This window comes from Leuresthes tenuis, unplaced genomic scaffold, assembly GCF_036924035.1.
Source record: "Leuresthes tenuis unplaced genomic scaffold, fLeuTen1.0.hap1 SCAF_5, whole genome shotgun sequence".
Classification (NCBI taxonomy): domain Eukaryota; kingdom Metazoa; phylum Chordata; class Actinopteri; order Atheriniformes; family Atherinopsidae; genus Leuresthes; species Leuresthes tenuis.
In genome coordinates, this window is record NW_027325359.1 from 15,670,968 (window position 1) to 15,694,201 (window position 23,234).

Below are 23,234 nucleotides of genomic sequence, written 5' to 3' on the forward strand. Positions count from 1 at the left end.
GGTGTATTTTGAGTTCTCCTGACTGTTCTTTTTGTTGTTTCCCACTGTTACATTTTTTTTTAAAATTGGATACATTTTTGAACCATTTAAGTCTCAAGCAAAGATTAAGATTTCCAAAGACAGTAGATCCAACAATTCCTAAGCTGAAAAGTAGGTGCACTGAAATGTCATGTTGGATGTCAAGTTAAGAAACCCTTAGTCGTGTCATGGTTTAGGATTCGGAGCCTTGGTAGCAGGGAGGGGGTTATTTACGTTCATCATTATTCTGACCACAACCATTCTCATACCATATTTTTTTTTGCCAAAACGAAGCCATGGCCCTGCAGGTAGAATGGTCATCCTCCATCTATAGTAGAAGACTGGCAGTTCAATCCATATCTCCCCCGCATGTCAAAGTGGCTTCGGGCAAGACACAGACCATTATTTTGCCTGCAACATGCTCTTAGTTTGTGACTGTAGATTTAAAATAGCACTGCACTGTGTATATAGAGTGTGAACACTTTCATATACTGGCAATAAGAAGCTCTGTAGAATATTTGTGTGAATGGAGGAAGGACAAACAGTGCAAAAACTCTGTGTGAAACGACGGAGTCTAACGAACGAGCCTAATCGAGGCCCACTTGATACCTAAATAAAGGCTAATCTAAACCATAACATTATCACATTATAAACTTTTTTTCTAGCAGTAATTTATGACCTAATCCTTCACAGACTGACAACTTTATTCAGTTTGCCAGAGACTTGATCAAAAGTAAGACCGCTCAACAGTGTGACAGATGTACTGACGGCAGAAACATACAGTCCAGTGCAAGTATGCTTGATTTTCATTCTTCGTGGGGAGTGACTGATATCCAAATAAAAATGTACAACTTTCTCTTTCAGTGCACAAGACATCTGGCTGTTGGTTTTATATTACATAAGCAAAACATGGGTGGTTTTCTGTCACTCATATAGACGCTATGCGTGTAAGTGGATTAACATGTTCTTCCTCTGACTTCACAGTTTGGTTGCATCAAATTTTGCCTGACTTTAGAAGATTTATGGGGGTAAATTATTTTTGCCTTTTAGAGAAGAATTTGGTCAGACAGCAACCAGTCATTTGGCTTTGCTATATTAGTGTGTTGCTGTGGCAACCACGCTCCTATACAACAGGCCAGAGCAGCTCCGTAGGAAATGGGATTTAAGAGCCCTCATGAAAGGGCACACAAGTGACTCATCCATAGCTCTGAGAGCAGTGGATGAATTGACTTCAAGCTGAGCACAGCTTCTGTTCTCTGTGAAGGACGAAGGTGGCAATTTCTTGCAGGTATGACTTGTTAAAAAAACTAAACATAATTAAGCTGTATATGACCAAAGAATTACAAACTTTTGGTAGCCACAATTCTTGTTCACAATAAAGACAATTTATTCTGAAAAGTAAATCAAGAATCCAGTGAATTAGAAAGTGTCAATCGTTTTCATTTGCCAAGAAATTAAAATGACGTCTGTTCTTTTTTTTTTTTATCTGTCCATAATGAGCCGTGTGGCATAGGAATTTTTTGAGTAACTCTACTGAAATTCAAAACATGCAATTGTGTAACAGTTGCTAGCATGCAGAAGCTATATTTAACACCCAGGGATCACTGCATGTGAGAACATAGCTCTCAACATTGCTGTTCTGTCCAAATACACGAGCACGAGCACAAAGAGACATACATATACTGTACTATGGAAAAATTAGGGCAATAGTAGATGCGACAGGAGAAGAGGGGATTGAGCTAATTCAGCATTTGTTGTTGAGGTTTGATATATTGTCGTCACAATCATAGTTTCTTTAACGAATAACTGTCCTGCCACACAACACTTTGGTTATATGGCAGCTGTCCCTTTTCTTTTGACATCTTTTTCCTAACCCAAGACATATGCATTTAATCCATCCTAATTAAAATCTAAGTGAACTGCTGCTGTAACAGCAGATTTCCACCTCTCATCAAGTACACAGAGAATTTAATGTGTGCAGCGTGACGTAAGCATCAACCCACAGAAGCGCAATCTTTCTCTGGTTGACAGCAGTGTCTCTCTACTGTTTGTCAGGATTTGTTACATCAGACCCCTCAGGCAACGGTGTCATGTCTACAATTCATATCCTGAATCGTATTACTGAATGCCATAAAGAACAGCAAATATTGATCGTTCTTTCGGGTATAGGTGGTTCATAGCAGCACTCGCATCTTAAACTGGTCCTGAGCAAATCTTTTTTCAAAGGAAGACCAAAAGAGACATGCCTGAGACCCTCAGACCAGACTTCAGCACTGTTTACAGAAAGTTTAATCAGGATTCATCATTATTAATATTTAGCTTAATGAAATCCACATTCAGTCATGCTTGCTTAAAGAAACTCACCTTTATAATTGTGGATTCTTTGTCATGTATTTGTTATTAGTGAATTTATTAGTGACTGAAAAAGAAAGTCAGAGAATCAAAGGCAAGGATTTTTAAGGCAAAATTGCAGACTGAACAAAATATCCCCTGGCTCACCTCCCACCTCAAAACATGCAGAAAAACTACAGTGGCTTTAGATGTTGGGTAAAGCCTTTTGTGGGCATGTGGCATCACAAGATGGCTGATTGCAAAGAAGAGGACTCACACTAGATACAGCCTGCTCAAAGGTAACATATTCACTTTTTTATATGATTTTACACAACAAAAAACATAGTAATAAAACATGTATTTGAGATCCTTCCAAATGCTACAATAACAAGTGTAAACTGAAAGTGTAGTTAGGTTTCTGTGCACAGAAATGAATGACTAAATGAAAGATTTATTGAGGAAATGAATAATGAATGCACTAATGTCTGTAATGTTAGGGCACTAATTCTCTTAATCTCTAATCATTCTGCCAAGATGCAGATGTTCCGCTTAAAAACTGTCATGCTGAAAGAAATATACAATGTTCAAAATGAAAAAAAAATTAATGGGATAGTCAGCAAATTCAATGAAAATTCATTAAGCCAAGAATTATGATATGCAACAAATGATACACAACACATGCAATGTTAATGTAATTGTATTTTTCTCTTGTGTCAATCAGAAACCAAATAATCCTCTATGCTGTCTTTTTTCCCCCTCAGCTCAGTGTCCTCTATAGGCGTGATGAAGTGTGTATCTTACAAAGTCCAGTCAGTCTGTTAATGCTGTTTTATTGTTGCTCCTCTGGTAGTTCAGGTTAGGCAGTGAGTCAGGCAGCTCAGGACTGAGTATTTGGTCTTGTTGCTCCTTTGCTTTTGTCACAGATTTACCGGTAAAGCCATTTTACAAAAGGGCTTTTTGAGATCAACTGGATGTTGTGGGGGAAGGGGAACCAACACCTCAGGTAGCAACCACGAAAGGCACACCTGGCTTAGTCGCATTATGAAACACTATAAAATCTACTGCTGTTTGTTAGCAATCGATACAATGTCTAAAGCAGTGAGGAATTATCATCACTATTTCTTGGTTTGGATTTTTGTAGAGGTGACAACATAACAATGCTGAGATTCACTGCCATGGCTGCGCTCTGGAGTGTGTGTGGTGGCATGTGTGTTTAGGCCCAGCAGGCTGTGTGGACGGAGAAGCCTGTTGATCCCTGATTGTATTGGATGTTTCTTAAAGCAGTTTTGATTGCTTGGTGCTTGTAGAAGTCCACTGGTTATTGTGAATTTGTTCGGATTTCTTTGGTATACCATTGATGTCAGATATCTGTTTGTGATGCAGCATCCTGTAAAGGGTGTAAAATCCTTCGTGCTTTCAGTCATACATTCACATCTCTTCAATTAGTGTAGCTACAGTAACTCTGGCAGGTGTAGAGCCTTCCGCTAAACGGCTCAACTCTACCCGCTAAAAAGGTTACTATCTTTGTGAAAGTGAAGTGGCAACATCAAATGACAAGAACCCAGCCTTTCTCTCCTGGTTAGGTTATTTAAGACACTGTCCACTGGCTTTGGCATAACGTAACATGTGTAATAGGACATGCATGGAGCAGCTCTCGCATTGCTACCCATCCACTAAAATGTGGGATACAAAGATAATGATAACACCATCTGCTTTTATTTTGCCTGTGAATGCAAAGTGACCCATGTTACAGCACATAGACTTATGTAAGAAACATTTCACAGCGTTGCTCTGCTTAAAAAAAAAAAAAAAAAGATAAAAACAATACAACCCCAAAGCGAGTGGTCGCCTTCTGGCTTGTGTCACACACTGTAAACATCAGAATTTAAAGCTTTTGCTTGTTTTCAGTTCACTGTAGTCAGTCATTTCCAAATATTATCATAATCGTTTATGATGTCAAGTCCTAACCTAACCAAGTACTCCTAAGTGATAAGAAGCATTGCTGCATCATGCAGTGATTTTTATGGCATATGGTTGTTGGTTTTATGTTACATAAACAAAACAAAGTCCTTTCATAAAATATATCTAAATTCAAGGATCAAGTATATCTTTATTGCCCCAGAGGGGCAAATTGTTATACAGCCAACCGCAAAATCAATAGACAAGAAATGATAAGCAGACAGTGAAAACAACAAGTTGAACATCATGTTGAGTTATTTAAAAGACCAACAGCAGTCAGAACAAACAAGTTTTTAAGTCTCTGCACGCCGTCAGATTGTATCTGCTGCAGGTCTCCCTGGACAACCGGTCAGCCAGGATTGATTTGCATTTCCTCAAACTCTGAACCATGTGCAGGTGACGGTAATCATCAAAGATGCACTTTTGCTGCACATTGACGATTCTTGACTCATAGGACAAAAGGAAAATCTGACACACTGTATTCTTGTGAAACTTACAGGCTTGTTTGCTGTCAGACTGCCAAAGGATTGCTTAATAGCCACCAGAGCAAGGATGACCATTGGATTCTTTCTAAAGTCTATTAACATCTCCTTAGTTTTCGCTATAATGCGAAATTCTTAACCAAAACCAACAATAAATAAAGGCAGCACTTAATCATGCAAGAGATCCTTAAATACGTGGCCTTATTTAACTTATTTATCCCAATTTCTTTGGGGTTGTACAACAAATGTATCAGTGTGACATGTCAGTCGTTCAGTGTTTGTTTAACTACAATCTGATTTGATATGGCTGATTCAAACCATCAATTCACATGTGCCGAGAAGACAAACAACCATACAGGCTCACAGTTACTGCTGCGGTCAATTTAGGATCCTCAATTAACCTAACATGCATGTCTTTAGACCGTGGGAGAAAGCCAGAGTATTTTGAAAGATAAGCACAATTTTTTTTTTTAAGTTACCAGACTTTCCAGTAATGTTAACCACTTTCGCTGCTGCCTTTATGATCAAACACAAGAGCCACTGAACATTAAAATTACACCTCACACCTGGTTTAAGGAGTTCACTGCCCGTATCCCATGGTAACGGCTTACGACTCAGTAGACATTTGGTTTTACTGATAAATGTTAATTATGCAAATAGACTCTTTGCATGAGGGCAACTTTCATGTTCTTTGCCTTATTTTGTTCAGTAAGTTAATGATTTTCTGGTGGCTTCCAAGATGCATGTAAATTGCCTTTTTAAAATTCACAAGCAATAGTTTCTTCAAGCGAGCTTGTGTGATTGGCTCAGGATGAAAATGCAAATCAGTCACTTAGTCTCAATTAGTAAAGCTCGAAATGCTAAAAGTTAGGTCGATAAATGACAAGTGAAAGAAAACAGGGTTTTCTGAATAGAAACTGCATCTTTTCTCATCACTAGGTCAAGTTCATTGTACATTTTGCTGTCATTATTAGAATAAAAAAAGTCAGGTATTCAAAACAGTAATAATACTTTTAAAACGTGAGTGCATCATTTTGAACTGTAAGTTACGTTTCAGATCAAAACTTTCACTGCTATGCCTGTTGCTCTGTTTATTATATATCCTGATGTTCTTTTCTTCCTACTTCCACACTCCCCTGCTCAGCTGCTGGGAGACATACTGACAGAAACACACACCTCCCGCCAGGTGACCCCTGGTGTCAGGCTGGAGAAGGGGAAAATGCCGTTTGGCAAGGCTACAGGCATAACCACACGAAAAGAGAAGCAAAGCTTTTTTAAACATTTCCTCTGCACCAACCTGGTCAAAAAAAGTCTCTGCAAACTCCCGTTTGCAACCATCCAGACAAACATACACCAGGTAAATTTTTGAATTGGACTGACAGCCCATTAACACCTTATCCTGAGAAAGAATTATGTTTGCCTGACTGACAGCTTTCTGCAGCTCTCTCACAATATACTTCTGGCTATCCTTTTGCCAAAGACTAATATGAATAAGCAACCCCAACAGAACGCAGAAGAAAGGAATGATAATGACTGGCAAAAATGTGTACCGATTGTTTTCAAAAAAATTGACAATTGTCATTACACCCAAATATACAAAGAAACTTGCCAAAAGCAAGAAAAATATTACAGCACTGAGGTAGATCAGCACTCTGACCCAGACAGGTTGCAGCCATACTTTAGTCTGAGAGACCCTATTGACAATCCTCACAGCCTCTTTGTATTTGTCTTGGTCCTCAATGATCAGGCGCAGTTGTTCAGGCACCTCCATGTCACTGAACTGTCCAGAATCCCATTTATTGAGTTCCTCATCATTGACAGCTGTCAAAGGCTGCAGGACCTTCCCGCTGTAGATGGTGGGGGGGTGAAAAGGGACCACGGTGGACCCCTGAAGCTGCTGGTTGGGGGTGCAGAGCACTTTGAGCAGCTTGTTCATGAAGTCAGGGTCACTGGCCTCGAGGTAAGTGAGGTGGCAGAGATGGAGAGGAACCTGGACTCCTGGCTCCAGCATCACTGGGATCATGGGTTTCCTCTCCAGACAGTCTCTGAACATGGACATGTTGGCCTCCAGGAGACACCAGCGGCTCCTAACAAACTCTGGGCTGAGAACTAGCAGAACCTTCTGGCTCTCGTGGATGCAATCGGACATGTTCTCCAACACGGTGCGACCAGGAATGAAGTCACGCTCATGGAAGCAGACCTGTAGGCCACATGACTCCAGCTGGTTAATGAGGGAGTGGGTCCACTGGTGGTCGGTGCTGCTGTAGCTAATGAAGGCGTGGTAACTCTCACTGTCTCTCAGAGCAGGAGGAACACAAGCAGCGTGAGAATGTAAGATGGTGGACTGTGACTGAATGTCAGGAGTTTCCAAATGAGTCTTTTCCTCCATATTCTCTGAAAAGTTGAAAAGAAAATACACCTTAGAAATGTTGCTCCCCCCCCATTTCAACCTTTGAATATGATGAAAGTTGCACCAAAATACGAGTTTTATGTATTTAACATTAGTATAATTGTATATAAATAATGTAAAACCTTTAACTGAATGTATTGTTACGTTTGGGATTTAGATTTCTCAAATATGTAAAGCTGACAAAACTCTTGAAGCACTGAAACTTTGATAGCACTTTTATTTTTAAGTTCTTACATTCAGTGAAATTACATAGGTTAAAAATAATAATAATGATAATAAAATCAAATACTCTCCCAATAATCCCATATGAAATACATCTCAGTGTTGGTAAATAAGATGAAGATTGGCAAACAATAGTGTTGTTATTAAAGTGATGCTAACATATTGCACAAAATACTATAGGACAAAACTGAGACAGCCTTCCCAAAGCTGCAAAATGTACCTTGCATGCCAAAACATTTTTGAATGCGATTACTTAATTAATCTCTGAAAAGAAATTAAATTGCTGCCGTAATTTATTGTTATATAATGAAAAAAAAATTCTCAATTTTCAATATCATTATAAATGGATTGCAGTGGGGTTTTTTTTGTTGTTTTGTAGCTTGGCAGCAACTGATGATGTCACACACAGCAAAGGCAGCAAACAGAGATGAACTGTTAGACAACATTGACAGAAACTCACAGCCAACAATTTAACATCTGGAGTGAAGATACATTCCTTTTTAATGACACTGTTACATAAACTGTTGTTAAACACTGTAAGCCCCACTCCTGAACCGTTACCTCTCTGCCAGCAGTCTATGTCTGGGCTGAACATCCTCCTCCTTTCCCTCTGTTTTGTCCCTGCTGCTCAGCATCATAGATATCTCCTCTTAAACTCTGGAAATGAGTTCTTATTCTAGGTATTACTTGGGTTTTGAAACATCCAACAAGCTGCTCTCACGTGCAAACAACTTTCCTGTTGGCATAATTATGCATCATAACAGATACCCTCAGGTTTGTTATGCTTAATACAGGAGACGTGTTTCATCCATAAATACACTTTATTGAAAACAAAACAATAAAAACCGCTAAAAACACAGCTGAGGCTCATCAATAGGGTGACAGGCCAATAAAGGCAGGAGACATCTCAGATCAACCCACAACAGGCAGCTGTGCAACCCAAGCCCATTTAAGTGCAAGAAAACTAGCAGCAACTGGAAGGAGACGTCACCACCCAAGCTCCCAATGTAAAAAAAAAATGTAATAAATGTTAACAAAAATAATATATTCACTAATTTATCAGCGGGTTTAAATCAGATCATTCTCTTCCTCACACAAACGACCGTGCTCACGCCAGAAATTCACCATCTGTTGCGGAAACAGAGCTCCAAAAACCCGCATACAGGTCAGCTGTGAAATCAGGAAGCCTGGCCTGGTTGTCGCAGTGGCAGCTTGTGGAGCGAAACGTGCACAAAGTCTGTTTGTAATGTAAACTGCAGCGTTAAAAAACACAGCTTAAACACAGGATGCTAAAAGCACAACACAACAACAGCAATCAAGTCAAAAGGCCAACATGAAATGGAAAACAAGAGTGCAAAACACGAAGAAAGAAGGAAGCAGAGCAAAACACCAGCGTCCCTGCAGCCCAAACCACAGCAGCAGCACCTGCAGTTGTCACGTCCTGGTTAAACCAAGGACCTCAGACAGGCCCATGATCCCTGGCATAACCGAAACAGCATGTTAGAAAATATTTCAATACTTCCAGTGTAATTTGGAAATATTGATTAGAGCGGACTTTACATACCGACCAGACAGTGCCTCAACACCAAAACAGGACGTGACGCTTAAATCCAACTATCTACGGTAAAAACCTACCGGGAAACACCCACGATGAGAGCAACAGGAGGAAATCACACAACGTGCTGATCTCGGGTTGGTTAAATGTTCAAAGTAAGAAAATATTACACAACTGCAAGAATTGAAACACAACAGAGACTCATACCTGCAAGAGCACCGTGAGCCAGGTGACAACTGATGATGTCATACTCAGCAACCGCAGCTAACAAATGGACAACATGGACAGAAACTCTGCAAATTCAAACAGCCATGTAAACTTTCACGCCTTTGATTGAGCTGAAAAACGGTCAAAGTCCTACTATTAGGAGCTCCTGTTGCTAACGAGTGGGAGCAAGTAGCTGCCAAGGGTCAATGGTTTGATATAAATACAGTTCATTTACCATTTTCATTAAGAATGATAACTATATTAAATGAAAATGATAATGTGCACACAACAATGTACTTTCATACCTTCTAATAACACCGTAGATTCAAGCCGAAGCGATGAAAAGTTGTCACGCTGCATGAAGGGATGAAAAACAAAATTAAAATCAGGAAATAGCAAATCTACAGCTTCTCCTTTCGTTCGAGACAGAATGTCCTCTGCTCACAACATGGTTTCTAAAAAAAGGTGACTGTGCCTTTGGTGGCTTCATTAGTTATCTTTGTCCTCTAACATAACAGGGCCAGATGGGTTGATGGTTTCTGGTTCGAATGCATGTTCTCCCTGTATATGCGTGGGTTCTCTCTGGGTACTCTGGCTTCCCCCCACCACCCAAAAACATGCTTGTGAGGTTAATTTACTGTCTCTAAATTGACGCTAGGAGTCAGCATGCATGATTGTTTGTCATTAAGCAGGTACAGTAAATGGATGGATGGATAAATCACCCTCTCCAAGCATATAAATGTATCTCGGTAGTTTCGTTGTCCAAGTTTCACTGTGAATCTGCTTGGTTTTCTTTTCTGCTAAAACCCAGCGTATCTGGATGTTTGTCAAAGCCTATTAGGGCACACTTACAGTAATCCAGCCACTTACATCAGTATATATGTGATGCATCCATAGTCCATCTTAGAATTTTGGGGTGCATGTTCTCTCTTGTCGTTACAGATCATGCCCACCTGCCTTGCTGTGATTCCCTGTCCCTGATTTCACTTCCTAGAAGAGGTGGTTTTGAATGTTATGGTTCATATGAATAATAGCTTGTCCTGTATAGACTTTGTGGAAGGAACACAGTTGTGACTTCAAAATGTCACGATGTAGAAAAAAATATGAGTCTCTAATCAGTCAAGGAGAAAATCGAACATATAGTATTTCAATTTACAGTCTTATTCATGTGTATGGTGAAACTATGTGAATATGTTTGAGATCATCCTCGTTGCACGGCAGAAAAAAAGATTCAGTGGATGCAGATTTGTGGTCTTTGCCTCAATAAATTATTGTCATTGCTGGGATGAAGTGGGTTCATGAACAAGACGTACCTGCAAATAGACTTTAGAGGAAATGCTTCTTAAACAGAAAAAGAGTTAATGATTCACACCTCCAATCAAAGTGGTGACTCTAAGGTCCTCCCTTTCCAAGAAAAGTGACCCAATAAAGATTGCTTTATTGGGTCACTTTATTGTCTGTGTGTCGGTGACCTAGGGCCATTTAATATCTGAGATATTGAAAACCATGGGGAATTTCATTTATCAAAGCACCTTACTGTCGGAGTGGACATTATAAAACAATTTGGAGGACCTAAAAATCAATAATTCAATCTTTCCTCTGAGTTTTGTTCAGAAATCAGGCTCTCGAAATCAGTAAACCAACCCTCAATTGGAACAAAAATAAGGTTCTTGCCTTCAGGGTTGGAAAACCATTGTTTTTTCTCTACTGTTCAGCTTAAGTGATTTAATACAAACAAGTGACCACCAATTTTTTTTGGTGACATAACTAAGTGCTCCAGGGTAGAGAGACAGCAGTTCTAACAGTGTAATGTAGCTGTAATCTAGGCCAAGATCTGCTGCTCTCTTGATGCAGCAAAGCCGGCTGTGCAGCGAGTGGACAGGGTTCTGAATACTTCAACACCCTCAATCTAATCTAACCCCAGCAGTGACACAAAAGTTCCACGAAGTTTCAGGACAAAAAAGGGAAGCACACAGAAATTGTATTGGCCATGTCATGAATACATTTTGAAAGCAAACATGTCGAGAGCATTGACAATAAAAGGTGGACGCATCCTCCTGGTCTGACAGTGCCTCACACCTGCATCCTTTCTGATACCCAGAAGGTGGGGGACTCCTATGGTTGCAAAAAAGAAGTCAGATTTTAGAAAAGTCTAATAATGACTTTATCTCTTGATTTATCGTATTATCACACATTATGAGTTTACAGTCTCAGTTGCTACTTTCAAATCTTCTTCAATACGGCATGATCTTAGTTTGTTTCAATTATGGGCCAATTTACAACAGATTATGCTTTTGGGTGGTATTTGGGATTGGAAAGTGGGAACTCCATACGTTTAAATACTGTCTGCAGGTTCACACCCGCTGCACAACCAGTTTTAAGAAAAAAAGACCAAAATGGGGAATGACCAAAATGTTAAAACTCTAGAAATAGAACAGTCCAGAAGCCAATGGGTTATATCATAGTGGAAAGACTGTCTATGAGTGACATGTCCCACCCAGCACTGGAGGATAGCACTGCTCACATTTCTTTATATTTTGGCTAAATGCACATTGCATAAGTAGCTGATGACCAATACCACTGATACCCAATCGATTCTGACTTCAGACAGCTCTGGTTAAAATATACTTCTATTAAAGCCGTGTCAAATTCTGTCATGAAAAACTCCATCAATAGAGTTTTCCCACAAAGTGATAACTGTGTCATTAGTTAGATGGATTCTTTCTGATCAGTGTGCTGATGGTAATTTCCAAATAGCTTTGATTGATATAAGGCTTCAGAGATAATCATTTTCATCCAATCAAGTTTTAACTATCACCGTCCAGATCTACCTTCTTGTGTTCACCTTTTGATAAAAAAACAAAAAAACAAAAAAAAGGACCAAAATGACGATGGCGGGATGCCAGACTCAAGGCTTCAAAGCAGAGCCAAAAAGAACCCTTACTTCAAGACCTTCAAAGACTCATAAATCTCAAAATATCACCATCTCATAATAACCAGAGCAATGTGGATTTTTTTATCCATCTCTTTATGAAAGGCAAAAGAAAATAGCATATTTGGCGCTCCACTGTGCACGGCAGGGATCGTACAAACACAAAAGAAGAGCTAAAATGACAAAAGACAGAGAATGACTTCTCTCTATGATCATAAGTACACCACAGTGTCTTCAACTGAAAATATTGTTAAATCAATTGCATATTTAAACTCTACCCTGGCAGTGCAGTTGATTGATAGTTACTGAGGTTTTCAATGTGGAAAACATGTCAGCAAAAAAAAAAGAATCATAATTCAACTCCGGAGTACATTTTTTATTTGTTTTTGCTCCAAAAAAGAGTTTTGTGCCATTAAGAACAAAGCTTTAGGATTGTTGACGCTGAATATCCCCTCCAGTATAACAATAAACCTTCTTCCTCTTCTATAAATGACATGGCAATTTTAAAAGACAGAGTCATTCATCACAAAAACAAACAAAAAAAGTTTGCAAGGAAGAGACAAAGTTTGTATGAAGCTATAGTACCTAGATACAGTCACATCTGGTTATATATTTACAACTGAATATACAACATTCTGCTTTTTAAGTGTTAAACACAACCCTTATTAAATGATTTCCATGATCATATTAAACCCATATCCCACAGGGCACAAACCATTATTCAGTCAGTTTTTCACTTTGGATGCAAGAAATGCAAGAAACAATTTATTGGTTGTGGCAATTTGAAGACAGGTGGTCGAGTAATGAGGGGACGGAACGGGCAATGGAACTTTGTACAAGTGCACCCGTCTTGTGTTTGTATTTTCGTCTCCAGGATAGTTTCCGGCATCACATATCACAGTCTCTGTGGTGGGAGGATGATAAACGCAGTTCGGCCCAGCTTCTTTTATCACCACACTCGCCTTAAGAACATGAATTTGCAGTCTTGGCATTTGTGGCATCTCATTCTTTTTTCCCCCTTTGTTTCCATCTGTGAATAAACAATTTATTTATATTTTGCCAGTGACATTAGTGACCTAGTCTGCCTGTCTTTAGGATCACTGTCTATTTATATTTGTATTACAGTATATGCCAGAATATATGAAAACATCATGGACATGGTCTAAATGCAAATTCATTCATGTGTAGTAAGTATTACACTAGAATTTTGATATCAGGGAAAAATGAGATCAATTTAAAAATGATTAACTTGTGCTCAGTATTGTTATAGTCAGTGTTTCAAGAGAGAAAGTGATTCGAGTTCTCAAGAAGAGAGGGCTGGAACTTTTTTTTTTTTTTTTGCTGAATTCAATGTCATGATACTGAGGTTAAATACCCTTTGTAATTACGTGGCTCTTCCAGGCCGATAAGAAAAAAGATTAACAGATTATTCATGTAATAATGACCAAAAATGAAGTTCAAGAATATGCAATCTCTAGTGGTTGTGAGAGCACCGCAGCAAGATTTTCTCCAGGGGCTCTGATTTCCTCCCAAAGTCCGATGACATGTGTTGGGTACGTTGTTATAAACATGTGCTGGATACATCTTAAGTATACGGGGAATTTCTAGTTGACATTATGTGTGAATATGACAGCTAGGACAGCTTGGATAGGCTCCCACTGTAATCAATCTGTCTATCCAGAAAATGGATGGATGAGTTGATGAATAATAGAATGAAAAAGGTTAAAGAGATCCAGCTAGATTTTAAGGATATTTTGAGCAATTCATTTGAGTTAAATGACATCGAGAATTTCAACATCAACAAAGGAAAAAAAGACACCTCATAGTTTTGGTTCTCCTGAAGAAGCAATGACCTGGATTCAAAGAGTGGGGGGGAGGCTTTTCGCTAGACAGCCGGATATTTATCTTTTTACAACATGTCTGGATCTCTGTGCACACAGAGTAAGACGTCTGCTTGTCATTTTAGCCACCCTGAAATTTCCATTAGAAGATTTTGCTTTTATATTCTTGATGAAAGGCAGCATTACGTTTCCTTACATTCAGTGTTTGCTGTTGAAAAGTAGTTCATATAGTTTCAAGGAAGCAGGTTGGCTAAATGATCTAAGCGTTGTTCATTTGAAAATATACTTGAGAAAAAAATGGCTTTGGCCACCAGTGAATAGATGCTTGGAATTGTTCCACACGTTAAAGCTTTTTCACAGACTATTTAAAGACCTTAATTTAACCCACATTTCAATTGGGAATTGAATTTAGAACTTCCCAATTTTTAGTATGCCTCATATCCTATTGAGATGCACGACTACCTTTTTGCCAAATGGATCGTCACAGCATTGTATTTCTGTCGTAAGGGGGGCATTTTGCCTTTGGAGTTTGTTTATAGTTATGTGAAGTTTTTATTTCACATTATTGTACACAACTGCTCCTTGTTACAATGCCATGGACACATCTTGTCGGATACATGCAGCGCATACACTGTCTGTCCAAAAAATAAGCAAACAAAAGAAAAAAATGCTGCCACTGGACACGGCAAAGACGTTACACCGTTTCAAAAGGGTCACATTTTTGGCCTGCCTCAAAAACTACTGTGACGATTGCTGAAACTACTCAAATTGGGTTAAGAACAGTCCAAAGCTTTCTTAAAACCTGGAAGGAAAGTGGTGAACCATCACTTTCAAGGAAGACATGTGGTCACAAGAAGAAATTTCTTAAACATTTGAGAAAATCAAATGAAAGAAAGCAGTAGAATGTGTTTAACAGTCCACCCGTCATGCAATGTGCCCTCTGTTCAAGCTTGTGGGGGTAGTGTTGTGACTCGCTCAACTAAAGGTTGTTCTGAATATGTTGATGCTCAGTGGGACTGACGTGAGCGATGGCAGACAAAGGTCTGACAGCTGATGAGTACTGGAGACAAGCTGAACCGGTGGCTGAACTTATAGAGGGGAGCAGATGTTGAAATTTCTGTGGAGAGTCAGAAGGCTGGAGTTTAAAGGCGAGAGTGAACAGTAAAGGAGGCAAGCAGGATGCTAGAAGGCTTAAAGGAAAACCTGGCCAATGATGAGAATGACAGGCAGGCAGGTTGTAGTCAAGCTGGGTAGACTGGCTTTCACAGGATGAATTGCCAAAGACGACAGGAAAATCTGAGGAAGGCTCGAGAGAAAACCAGAGTTGATATAATGCAGGAGCAAGTTCATTACAGCCAGAGATCATGTGTACCACATGTACCACAATGGTACTTATTCTTTTCTTTTTTGTGAATCCTGCTTATCTTGTTTCTTGATTTAAAATGTGGTAGCTATGCATCAGAGTCTTTCAAATGAAAACATATTTAACCATGATACTCTTTAGATCAGACACTGTCATGATGAATTATGCATAGAAATGACTTTAGCTTTTGGACACAACTATGTGAAATAATCGATAAGATTGAAAATTGTCTGTGATTAATAATAAATTCTTCATGTAGTTCATCAGCTTTCTGATCCGTACTCCATTAATTGCAGTATCACGAGAATAAAACAGGCTTGCCAGCAAAGAAGGATCAAGGATGAAAGCAAGAGTTGAATTTTAACCAAAATAGCTCAGTACTTAAATATATACTAAAATGCTATTCAAAATCTTGGTAAGCCAACCAAGGGTGAGTTCGAAGAGGTAATTGTAGTATCCAGATAAAATACAGCAAATCAAAGTAACACTTGTGCTTTGTGTTTGTTCTCCCATTTAGTTCTTTGACTTATATCCTGCACACTTACATAATGACTATCAGTGTTGACAGTGTGTAAACAGGGAGAGATAGAGCATTGTTTGCCTGGTTTTAAAATAGGTCAGCTAAAGGTGCCACAGACAAGGCTGACAGCACCACATCTCATAAAGTTTATTTAGTGCAGTATCTGCTCATTACATAACTATCTTCTTTCAAAAAAAAAAAAAAAAAGGAAGTTCGGTGGAGGAGACCATTTTAGTCTGAGTAATGTTGCTATGTGTGCTTTTGTTTAGCATCTTGTGGTTGTTGTATTTCTGGCTTGGGAATTCAGCACAGCAGTGCGTACCACTTATTGGCTCTGTGATAATGAGAAACAGTGGAAAAAACTAATCTCAAGCAAACCTAGACAATACTGTGTCAGACGACTGACCTTCAGAGGTTTCCACCAGTTACTTTGATTACAAGAATCTTTCTTTTTTTCAGGAGTTTATTCGAGTTTGCTGAGGGAGCTTAAACCAGGGATTGACCTTGAAGCCATTTTGTTCTGGCCCATAAAACCCGTTCACATGTTAAAAGCAAACTGCATTGATTTTACTTTTGCTTGATCTCAGTCACATGCACAAGGGTCAGCCAAAAGCATCGTACAATCTCGTGAAGAATCAAAATTTTCCTGAATTACAGATGTTGATTTACTGGTTGACAAGTCAGAGCTTTTAATCAGACTTTATGATGATTGCTCTGATACTCCGCGTGTTAAATCAAAGTGTGCTGCGTGAATTTGCGACATGTGGCTAAAATCCTTTTGCTGTGCAGTCATTGAGGATGGGTGAGAAAAAGCTATTCATAAAAATAAACATGTTTGTCATCCAGAGGTTTGTGACTCATACTCCAAATGCACGGCAGTGGTATCTAAGTCTAAACCAAACCAGGGATCTAAGTCTAAACCAAACCAAACCAGGCCAGTTTTGATTGCACTTTGAATTAGAAAGGGACAGAGGGAAGTGTTTTCGCTGGCATCGCTGATGAAACTTTGACATGACTAAGGCCTAAAGGATTTTCACAGACACTGCGTTATATTATAGAGGCCAAGAACATCCATGACATCAATCATTCATTTTAATTCTGTTATCTTGATTTATGTATCTCAAGATAACAGTGCTTGTTTTCTTGTGATAACAGGTTAATTAATTTTGCTTTTATCTTGAAAAATCCACCCTTTTGTTTTCTCTAAACAAGAAGAATTCTACCCGTGACCTGAAAACTAGCTTTGTTTCCTCCACGTCACAGGATGATCATGATGAAGTCAGAAATGAGTGTTTGGCTCATTTATTCACACCTGGATTTCAGCTTTCAAGGCAGCTTCCATGACAGTTGGGGGGGGGGGCGCTTATGAGAAATATTCTCACTTCCCTTTTGGGGTTTCATAGTGTTAGCAGTGTTTGACATCAACCTTTTCTTCCACCCATCAAGTGGTTGGTTGATTTCAAATTTCTCCTAACCACTTCCATTTTTTTCACCAGCCATCATTTTGCAGGCACTTTTTTGTGTGTCCCAAGGCCATTCTCTGTGTGTAACAAGGGTACTCCAGCTATTAGCTACTCTGTGAATTTTATGTTTGAATCAAATGCCAGCACTATGGTTCAAGACAGAATGCTAATAATCAGTATATTTTAGCATTTTATATGAATATTTTCTCTTATGATATTCATATTTATACTTTTAACAGTTATTTCCATTTTCCTTTATGTTGGCCCTTGATTTCTGCTGATACAACTGACTTTCCCAAATTGTTCTCCCTTTTATATGTTTCTCTTTCCTCTGCCATGCAGTCTGAATTAGAGTCTGACCGATTAGGTTACATGTTAACCAGCAGTCATTGCCTGACATGCATTGCACAATGAGTGTGCTTCCATTTCTGCGGCGTTAATCTATGAGTACCAGGCTGTGCTCATACTTTGCTTTTTATGCGCTGAGACGCAACAGCCTCTAAAATTTCAGACATGTGAACTCAGCTAGAGTGAACCTAATGTTACTGTCTGCAGAGTCAGCGCATTCAAATGCTTTCATGAGTCGCATGGTACCGTGACTTGAGTATGTGAAATATATGAATTTGGATGTTGTGCGGATCTCCAGGGAATTTAAATCTGACTGATGGAATGCGCAAAACTCTAACCATTGAAAGGGAGAAAAAAAATCAATGAAAAAACAATCAAGTCTATATTGACAAAAGCATGTCAGTGTATTGTGTAAAGAAATTGCTCGACCCTTTTTCTGCCCTGTCACCTAGTAATTTAGTATGTCCAAAATTCCCAGAAATTGCGTAATTGACCACTCAATCTTATCAACACAGACAGTTTACAGGGTTTATGTGGCCCCCACACATCCCTCCCTCTGAGTGCTTACTGTAGCTCTTTCAATCAAAAATATAAAAGGCTAAAATTCAAAATCAGCTTCTTTGAAAAATGTTTCCCGCTAAGACTGGAGGAACAATAGTCTTGCTTGTAATACAATACTTTCTTAGAACAATGTGTACAACCTCACGTTTTCCTGTCTGGCCACTTTACATAAAAGGTTACCAAGATAGGTCTCGCAGCCTGCTCACATGGAACAGATTATTGTGAGTGCAGAATTTGTACAGCATGCACATGTACATCTTTAGGTTCTGACCTCATCGCTCTCCACATTAACACACCAAGCCAGGCGTCGTACAAGAGAAGGAGGAGTGGTGATAAAGAAGCTAGACTCAGGGCTTATAGGTGGGTGTCAGGGTGAAGGTTTGGCTTTTTTGAGTAGGCATACCGTATGAACACTGGGCAAAGCAGCACCAAGTGACAATGGCATTGAAGAATTCCTTGAGGGGGCCAAATCTGTGGATGGAGGATAAACCTCTTCTGCTAAAGCAGTTTTTAATGTGTTGCAGGCTCAGTGGAAGACATTCAAACCCAATATCCAATTGACAGTGAATGCACTCATGACAAATGACATCGATTTCTTTTTTTGTTCCACGTTTTCCACAATGCCAAGCCAAATAAATGTCATGCATATCTGAACGCACATTCAACCACATAAATATTACAATCAGCCTGTGTACTTTACACGACCCCATCGCAAGAGAAAAAGGTTGCATTCTACATTTCGGCTAACCACAGGACCCCCTGTCCTTCTGCATTGGAGCCGAGATGCACCTGACAGAATTAACTCCCATAAGACGAGCCGTAATATTTGTGATATGCATCACTGACAAAGTCTGTATACGCAGATCAGAGAGGGGTGATGTTGGAAGAGGTCATGGGACCCTAATCCCAGAGAACTGGGTTTGTTTTACCTACCAAATGCATAGCACTGATTCCAAAAGTGAAAGAAGTTTTCACTGTCGTTACACCACCCACGAGCATGTAACCTTTTCGGGAAATTACTTTTGTGAAGCAGTTCTCTCCTCATCTGGAGTGTTAGTGTAACTCATCAAGGCAGAACAACACTGGTGAGATGACATGAAGCCCCATGAGGATGAGCCAGTCTTTTTCAAAGTCCAATACCCGTGTTGTGTGCTTGTGTGTGTGTGTGTTTTATTCTCACTCGTCTTTGTTTCTAGATACATCTGTAAGATAATGACAAGGGTTAGACACACAATCAGGTTTTCAATAGTATCTCATTTGTTCTCATTAAAGGAGCATTATTACAGAGCGTGCATTCATTTGTCCTCTGCTTCATTTCTATCCTTATTAAATATCCAGCCTGATAAAAGTAACGAACAACCCAGAGGAGACGAGATATGGCTTCAGTGCTGGTGCTGTAATTGATCCAATCAGTTTTCATTATGAGGTTGGTGGAGTACAAGGCTTTTTTGTAGACTTTTAAACTCGTCTCTCTGGATAGTTTGTTTCCTTGAATTTGTCATAGTTACCACTTTTTAGGGAAGCTTTTAAGAGAGCACATTACGTAGCATGGGGGTGCATGCAAAAAAAATTTGATGGAACACTAATTCTGATTTGAGGGTGGCATCACATAAAGCCAATAAAGGCTACTCCTCCATAACTGTGATTCCAAAGCTTATTCTGTTTATTGAATAGCTTAAATGGTAAGAAGAGTTTTGCTTTTTGGGGTCTGAAATACATTAAAGAGCAGAATGCAAAAAAGGATTTTTGTTTTCTCTAAACAATAAAACTGAAAAATCCCAGTGGACACTCTTGTTACACGTCTCTCGCGGCATACTGGTATTTAACAAAGACATCTGAAGCAGATTTGCAATTTATACATCTCTGATAGACAATTTTTTAAACTGACATGAATCTGTCACCTGCTTTAAAAATCAGAAAGTCAGCTAATCGTAATTTATAAAAATGTTTCCTTTTTTTTATGCCTCATGAGTCTTACATAATCATTTCCATTTGAAATATCTTTTAATCCACTTTAAAAATCCCTCAAATAATTCTTTCAACAAATGTTGGCAGGTGTTTTCCAGCGATGCACATGTGGTGGATCAAAAATGAAATCATTAGAAAAACATTTGAAGTAATTAATAACTCCCATGAAAATCTGTATTTTCACAAGATTGATGTGCAAGATCGCAAATGCATTGACTCATTCAGCTTTTACCTGTATTATGTGACACTTTTCTAACTAGCATGCTCAGAGACACTGTGAAAGATAGTTAGAGGTTGAATCTTTTTACCCTATTTTTTTCCTGGAGTTTTGCATACTTCTATAAATGATAATAATAATTCAGGTTGTGTTTGACAGATTTACTATACTCTCATGGAACATTCGGCAGACAGAGTTGCAGTATGTCAGCTACCTAACTGCAGAAGGACGAGAGGCTTCATCAAAACCAGATTTTCTGTCATGGCCAAATTTCAGTGTTGTCATTAATCTTCACCTAAGTTCTGTCACCAAGCACAAATATAACACAAAGCCCACATATGAGGGTAAGGTGGTTTCTTTTCTTGGCTTATCTTAATTTAATGGAAAACTTTGTTTTTAGAACAACTTCAAATATCTGATATTGTAGTCAAATACCTAGTAGTTATTCAGCTAGGGAGGAATGTACATTTTATTTTAATAGTTTGTGCAGGCAACATTCACAAGTGAGGAGCAAAATTGTTGTTCCCTGATGTGCTCAAATGTTCAGCCGTCTCTGGACTTCTGATTTAACATCAACAAGTTTATTCGTAAAAGCATAAAAAGTAAGTAAGGACATTTTAAAAGGTACCCGTCAGGGAGTCTTAGTTTTTGACCCTGCTGAAAACATCTACTCCCTTTTAAAAGTTGGAAGCTGTTCTAGACTGTTTTCACGAGAGCATACAGGTCAGTTAACACGTGACGTGGCGTGTGCACGCGCCTCTCTGCGCACATTGTGGTGGATAGACAGATGATGTGCACTGCTGTTCTTTGACTGTCAGATGAAAGGCTAATCTAAGTGGAAGCATGCCTCAGATGATGAGGTGGACATGAGCGTGGCATGTCATGCTGCATATCCGCAATCCCTTTTAATCCGAGCCTCCTCACGTCAAGCATCATCCCAGATGAGCTGCCTGAAGGAGGCAGCAGCTGTGTTCGGCGCAACAGGGCAACAAGGAACCACGGGGAGCAATTTGGCTTTTAAAGCCCTCTCATCGGGAAAATTTCATACCCCTTGCCTTCCTGCATCTACTGTGCAGTGTCAGCTTACCCCCGTTTATATGATGATTGAGCAATGGCTGTGCCAAATGCAGCAGAGGAAAGCAAGAGCAACACTGAACTATGCTTAAAGGGGAATTTTGAAGTGGACTCTTGCTCAGCTCAGCTCAGCACCACAGGCGAAACTAGTTATTAATATTGTGATTGTGATTTTGATTAGTGAAACCTGGACCAACCTGTTACTCAACTGACTCTTAACATATAACACACAGGGGCTATGCAGGACCGCCAAGTCAAAGGATCAAAACAGGGTTAGAATAGATCATGAAATGAATCACCTGACCTGCTGTTCTAAATGCTGGGGCTGGCCTTTACTCAGTCTGAACAGGGTCATGAAGAGGAAAGAATGTTTATCATACTAACTACTTTCCAAATCCTCTTTCTTTGCAGACATTCCTGCTTTTATTTGCTGTAAATGGGGAACTGACACCAGAAAAAGGGAGTCTTCTTCATTCATAGCTGCAGTAAACAACTTCCTGGCCAAGTTTCTGGTATCGTTTTCAAATCCACAGTCTTAAGCAATATATTACAATATATTATTTTTGTCTGCTTGCCAAGTTTCGATCGCTTTATCCCATGTAGTCTTGATTTATAGGGGATAGATAGTAGCATTATCCCTGCTTAAAACTACCTTCTTCGAAATCAAACCATCACATATTTCAGAGCTTTGATTGATCCTTTAGTGTTGTCATTTGAGCTGATATAAGATGTGCTTTTGATGGTTAGCTCTACAGTGTGTTTACTAAAAGAGGACCTATGAAGTTCGTATGTGGGGTCAGTGCATACAAACGCAACAGTACAGGCAGGATTTTCACTGCATGGCATGTACAACGTGGCCTGTTGTCAACTTTAAATTCCCTGTGGGACCTGGTGCCGGGTATACCTATGCTAATTAAAAGCATCTGACATGTTTATGAGAACATACAGTAGCTGAAAGCAGGTCAAGGGTGCAAGGCATCTTTGAACTTTTCTTAAGAGCAGTGTTTTAAGAGTTAAGGAAAACTAAGAAAGATATTGGTGAATGATGGCATATTGGTCTTGCATTTCCAAAATTCCCAAACAAATAGTTGAAAAAAGTATTAGTTTGTCACATGATGTACCTCTACAAGTGTGTTGTAAAGCGGAGGCTCTGACAAATCCCTCTTCTTTTTAAAAAAGAACAAAAAAACAGATGCCTACTCGAACCTGATGGTTATCCCACCCTCATTTAATTTGGTCTTTACTTTTCAGGACTTCAACAATCTGATGGTGTTTTAAATCATGTTTGGCGACACCACAGTGTCAGTCTTGTGCATGCAGCATCAACGTGTGCGCTCTACAAGTGACCTCATTTCCACCGTGTAATCTTTGTCTTTTCTGTAAATAGCTGGCATAAGTGGATTAGATCAATATCTCAGGCATTTACATTTCTCCAGCTGTAAGAGCAGCTGAGGGGGCAAGAGGAATGTGAAATATAACTGCACTTAGTGCCTCAGCATGGTCTGGAGAAAGAAAACAGCCAATGTGAACTATTGACATCCTGCATCTTTTGTGCTCTAGGAGGGAGATGATTGACCACAGAACGTCTGTGATCAATGAAGTCTCACCTATGTATCTGTCTGTGTTCTATTTTACTTGGTGTTTCAGAAAAGAAACATTGAATTTGCATCTGGCTTTTGTTCTGCTTTTGTCATATCTTCATACATGGTTGCAGAGATGGCACAATCTCTGTTTCCGTAATAGTTTAGTAGAGTTGGCTCTTA

At 39.3% G+C, this 23,234-nt stretch overlaps 1 protein-coding gene across 1 annotated transcript; it reads right to left on the reverse strand.

Moving 5' to 3' along the window:
* Nucleotides 1-4,046: 4,046 nt before the first annotated feature.
* Nucleotides 4,047-9,572, reverse strand: LOC140306649 (uncharacterized). The gene is made up of 2 exons (XM_072385251.1): nucleotides 9,490-9,572; nucleotides 4,047-7,184 (listed from the first exon to the last, which is right to left on the reverse strand). The coding sequence occupies exons 1-2, from the start codon at nucleotides 9,542-9,544 to the stop codon at nucleotides 5,911-5,913; spliced, it is 1,329 nt and encodes a 442-aa protein (XP_072241352.1). The 5' UTR covers nucleotides 9,545-9,572; the 3' UTR covers nucleotides 4,047-5,910.
* Nucleotides 9,573-23,234: the final 13,662 nt, after the last annotated feature.

Coding starts and splice junctions, on each gene's coding strand:
- LOC140306649 (XM_072385251.1), bottom strand. CDS start 9,544: ATGCAGCGTGACAACTTTTCATCGCTTCGGCTTGAATCTACGGTGTTA. Junction 7,185..9,489: donor ATCTACGGTGTTATTAGAAG/GTATGAAAGTAC, acceptor TCAACTTTTCAG/AGAATATGGAGGAAAAGACT.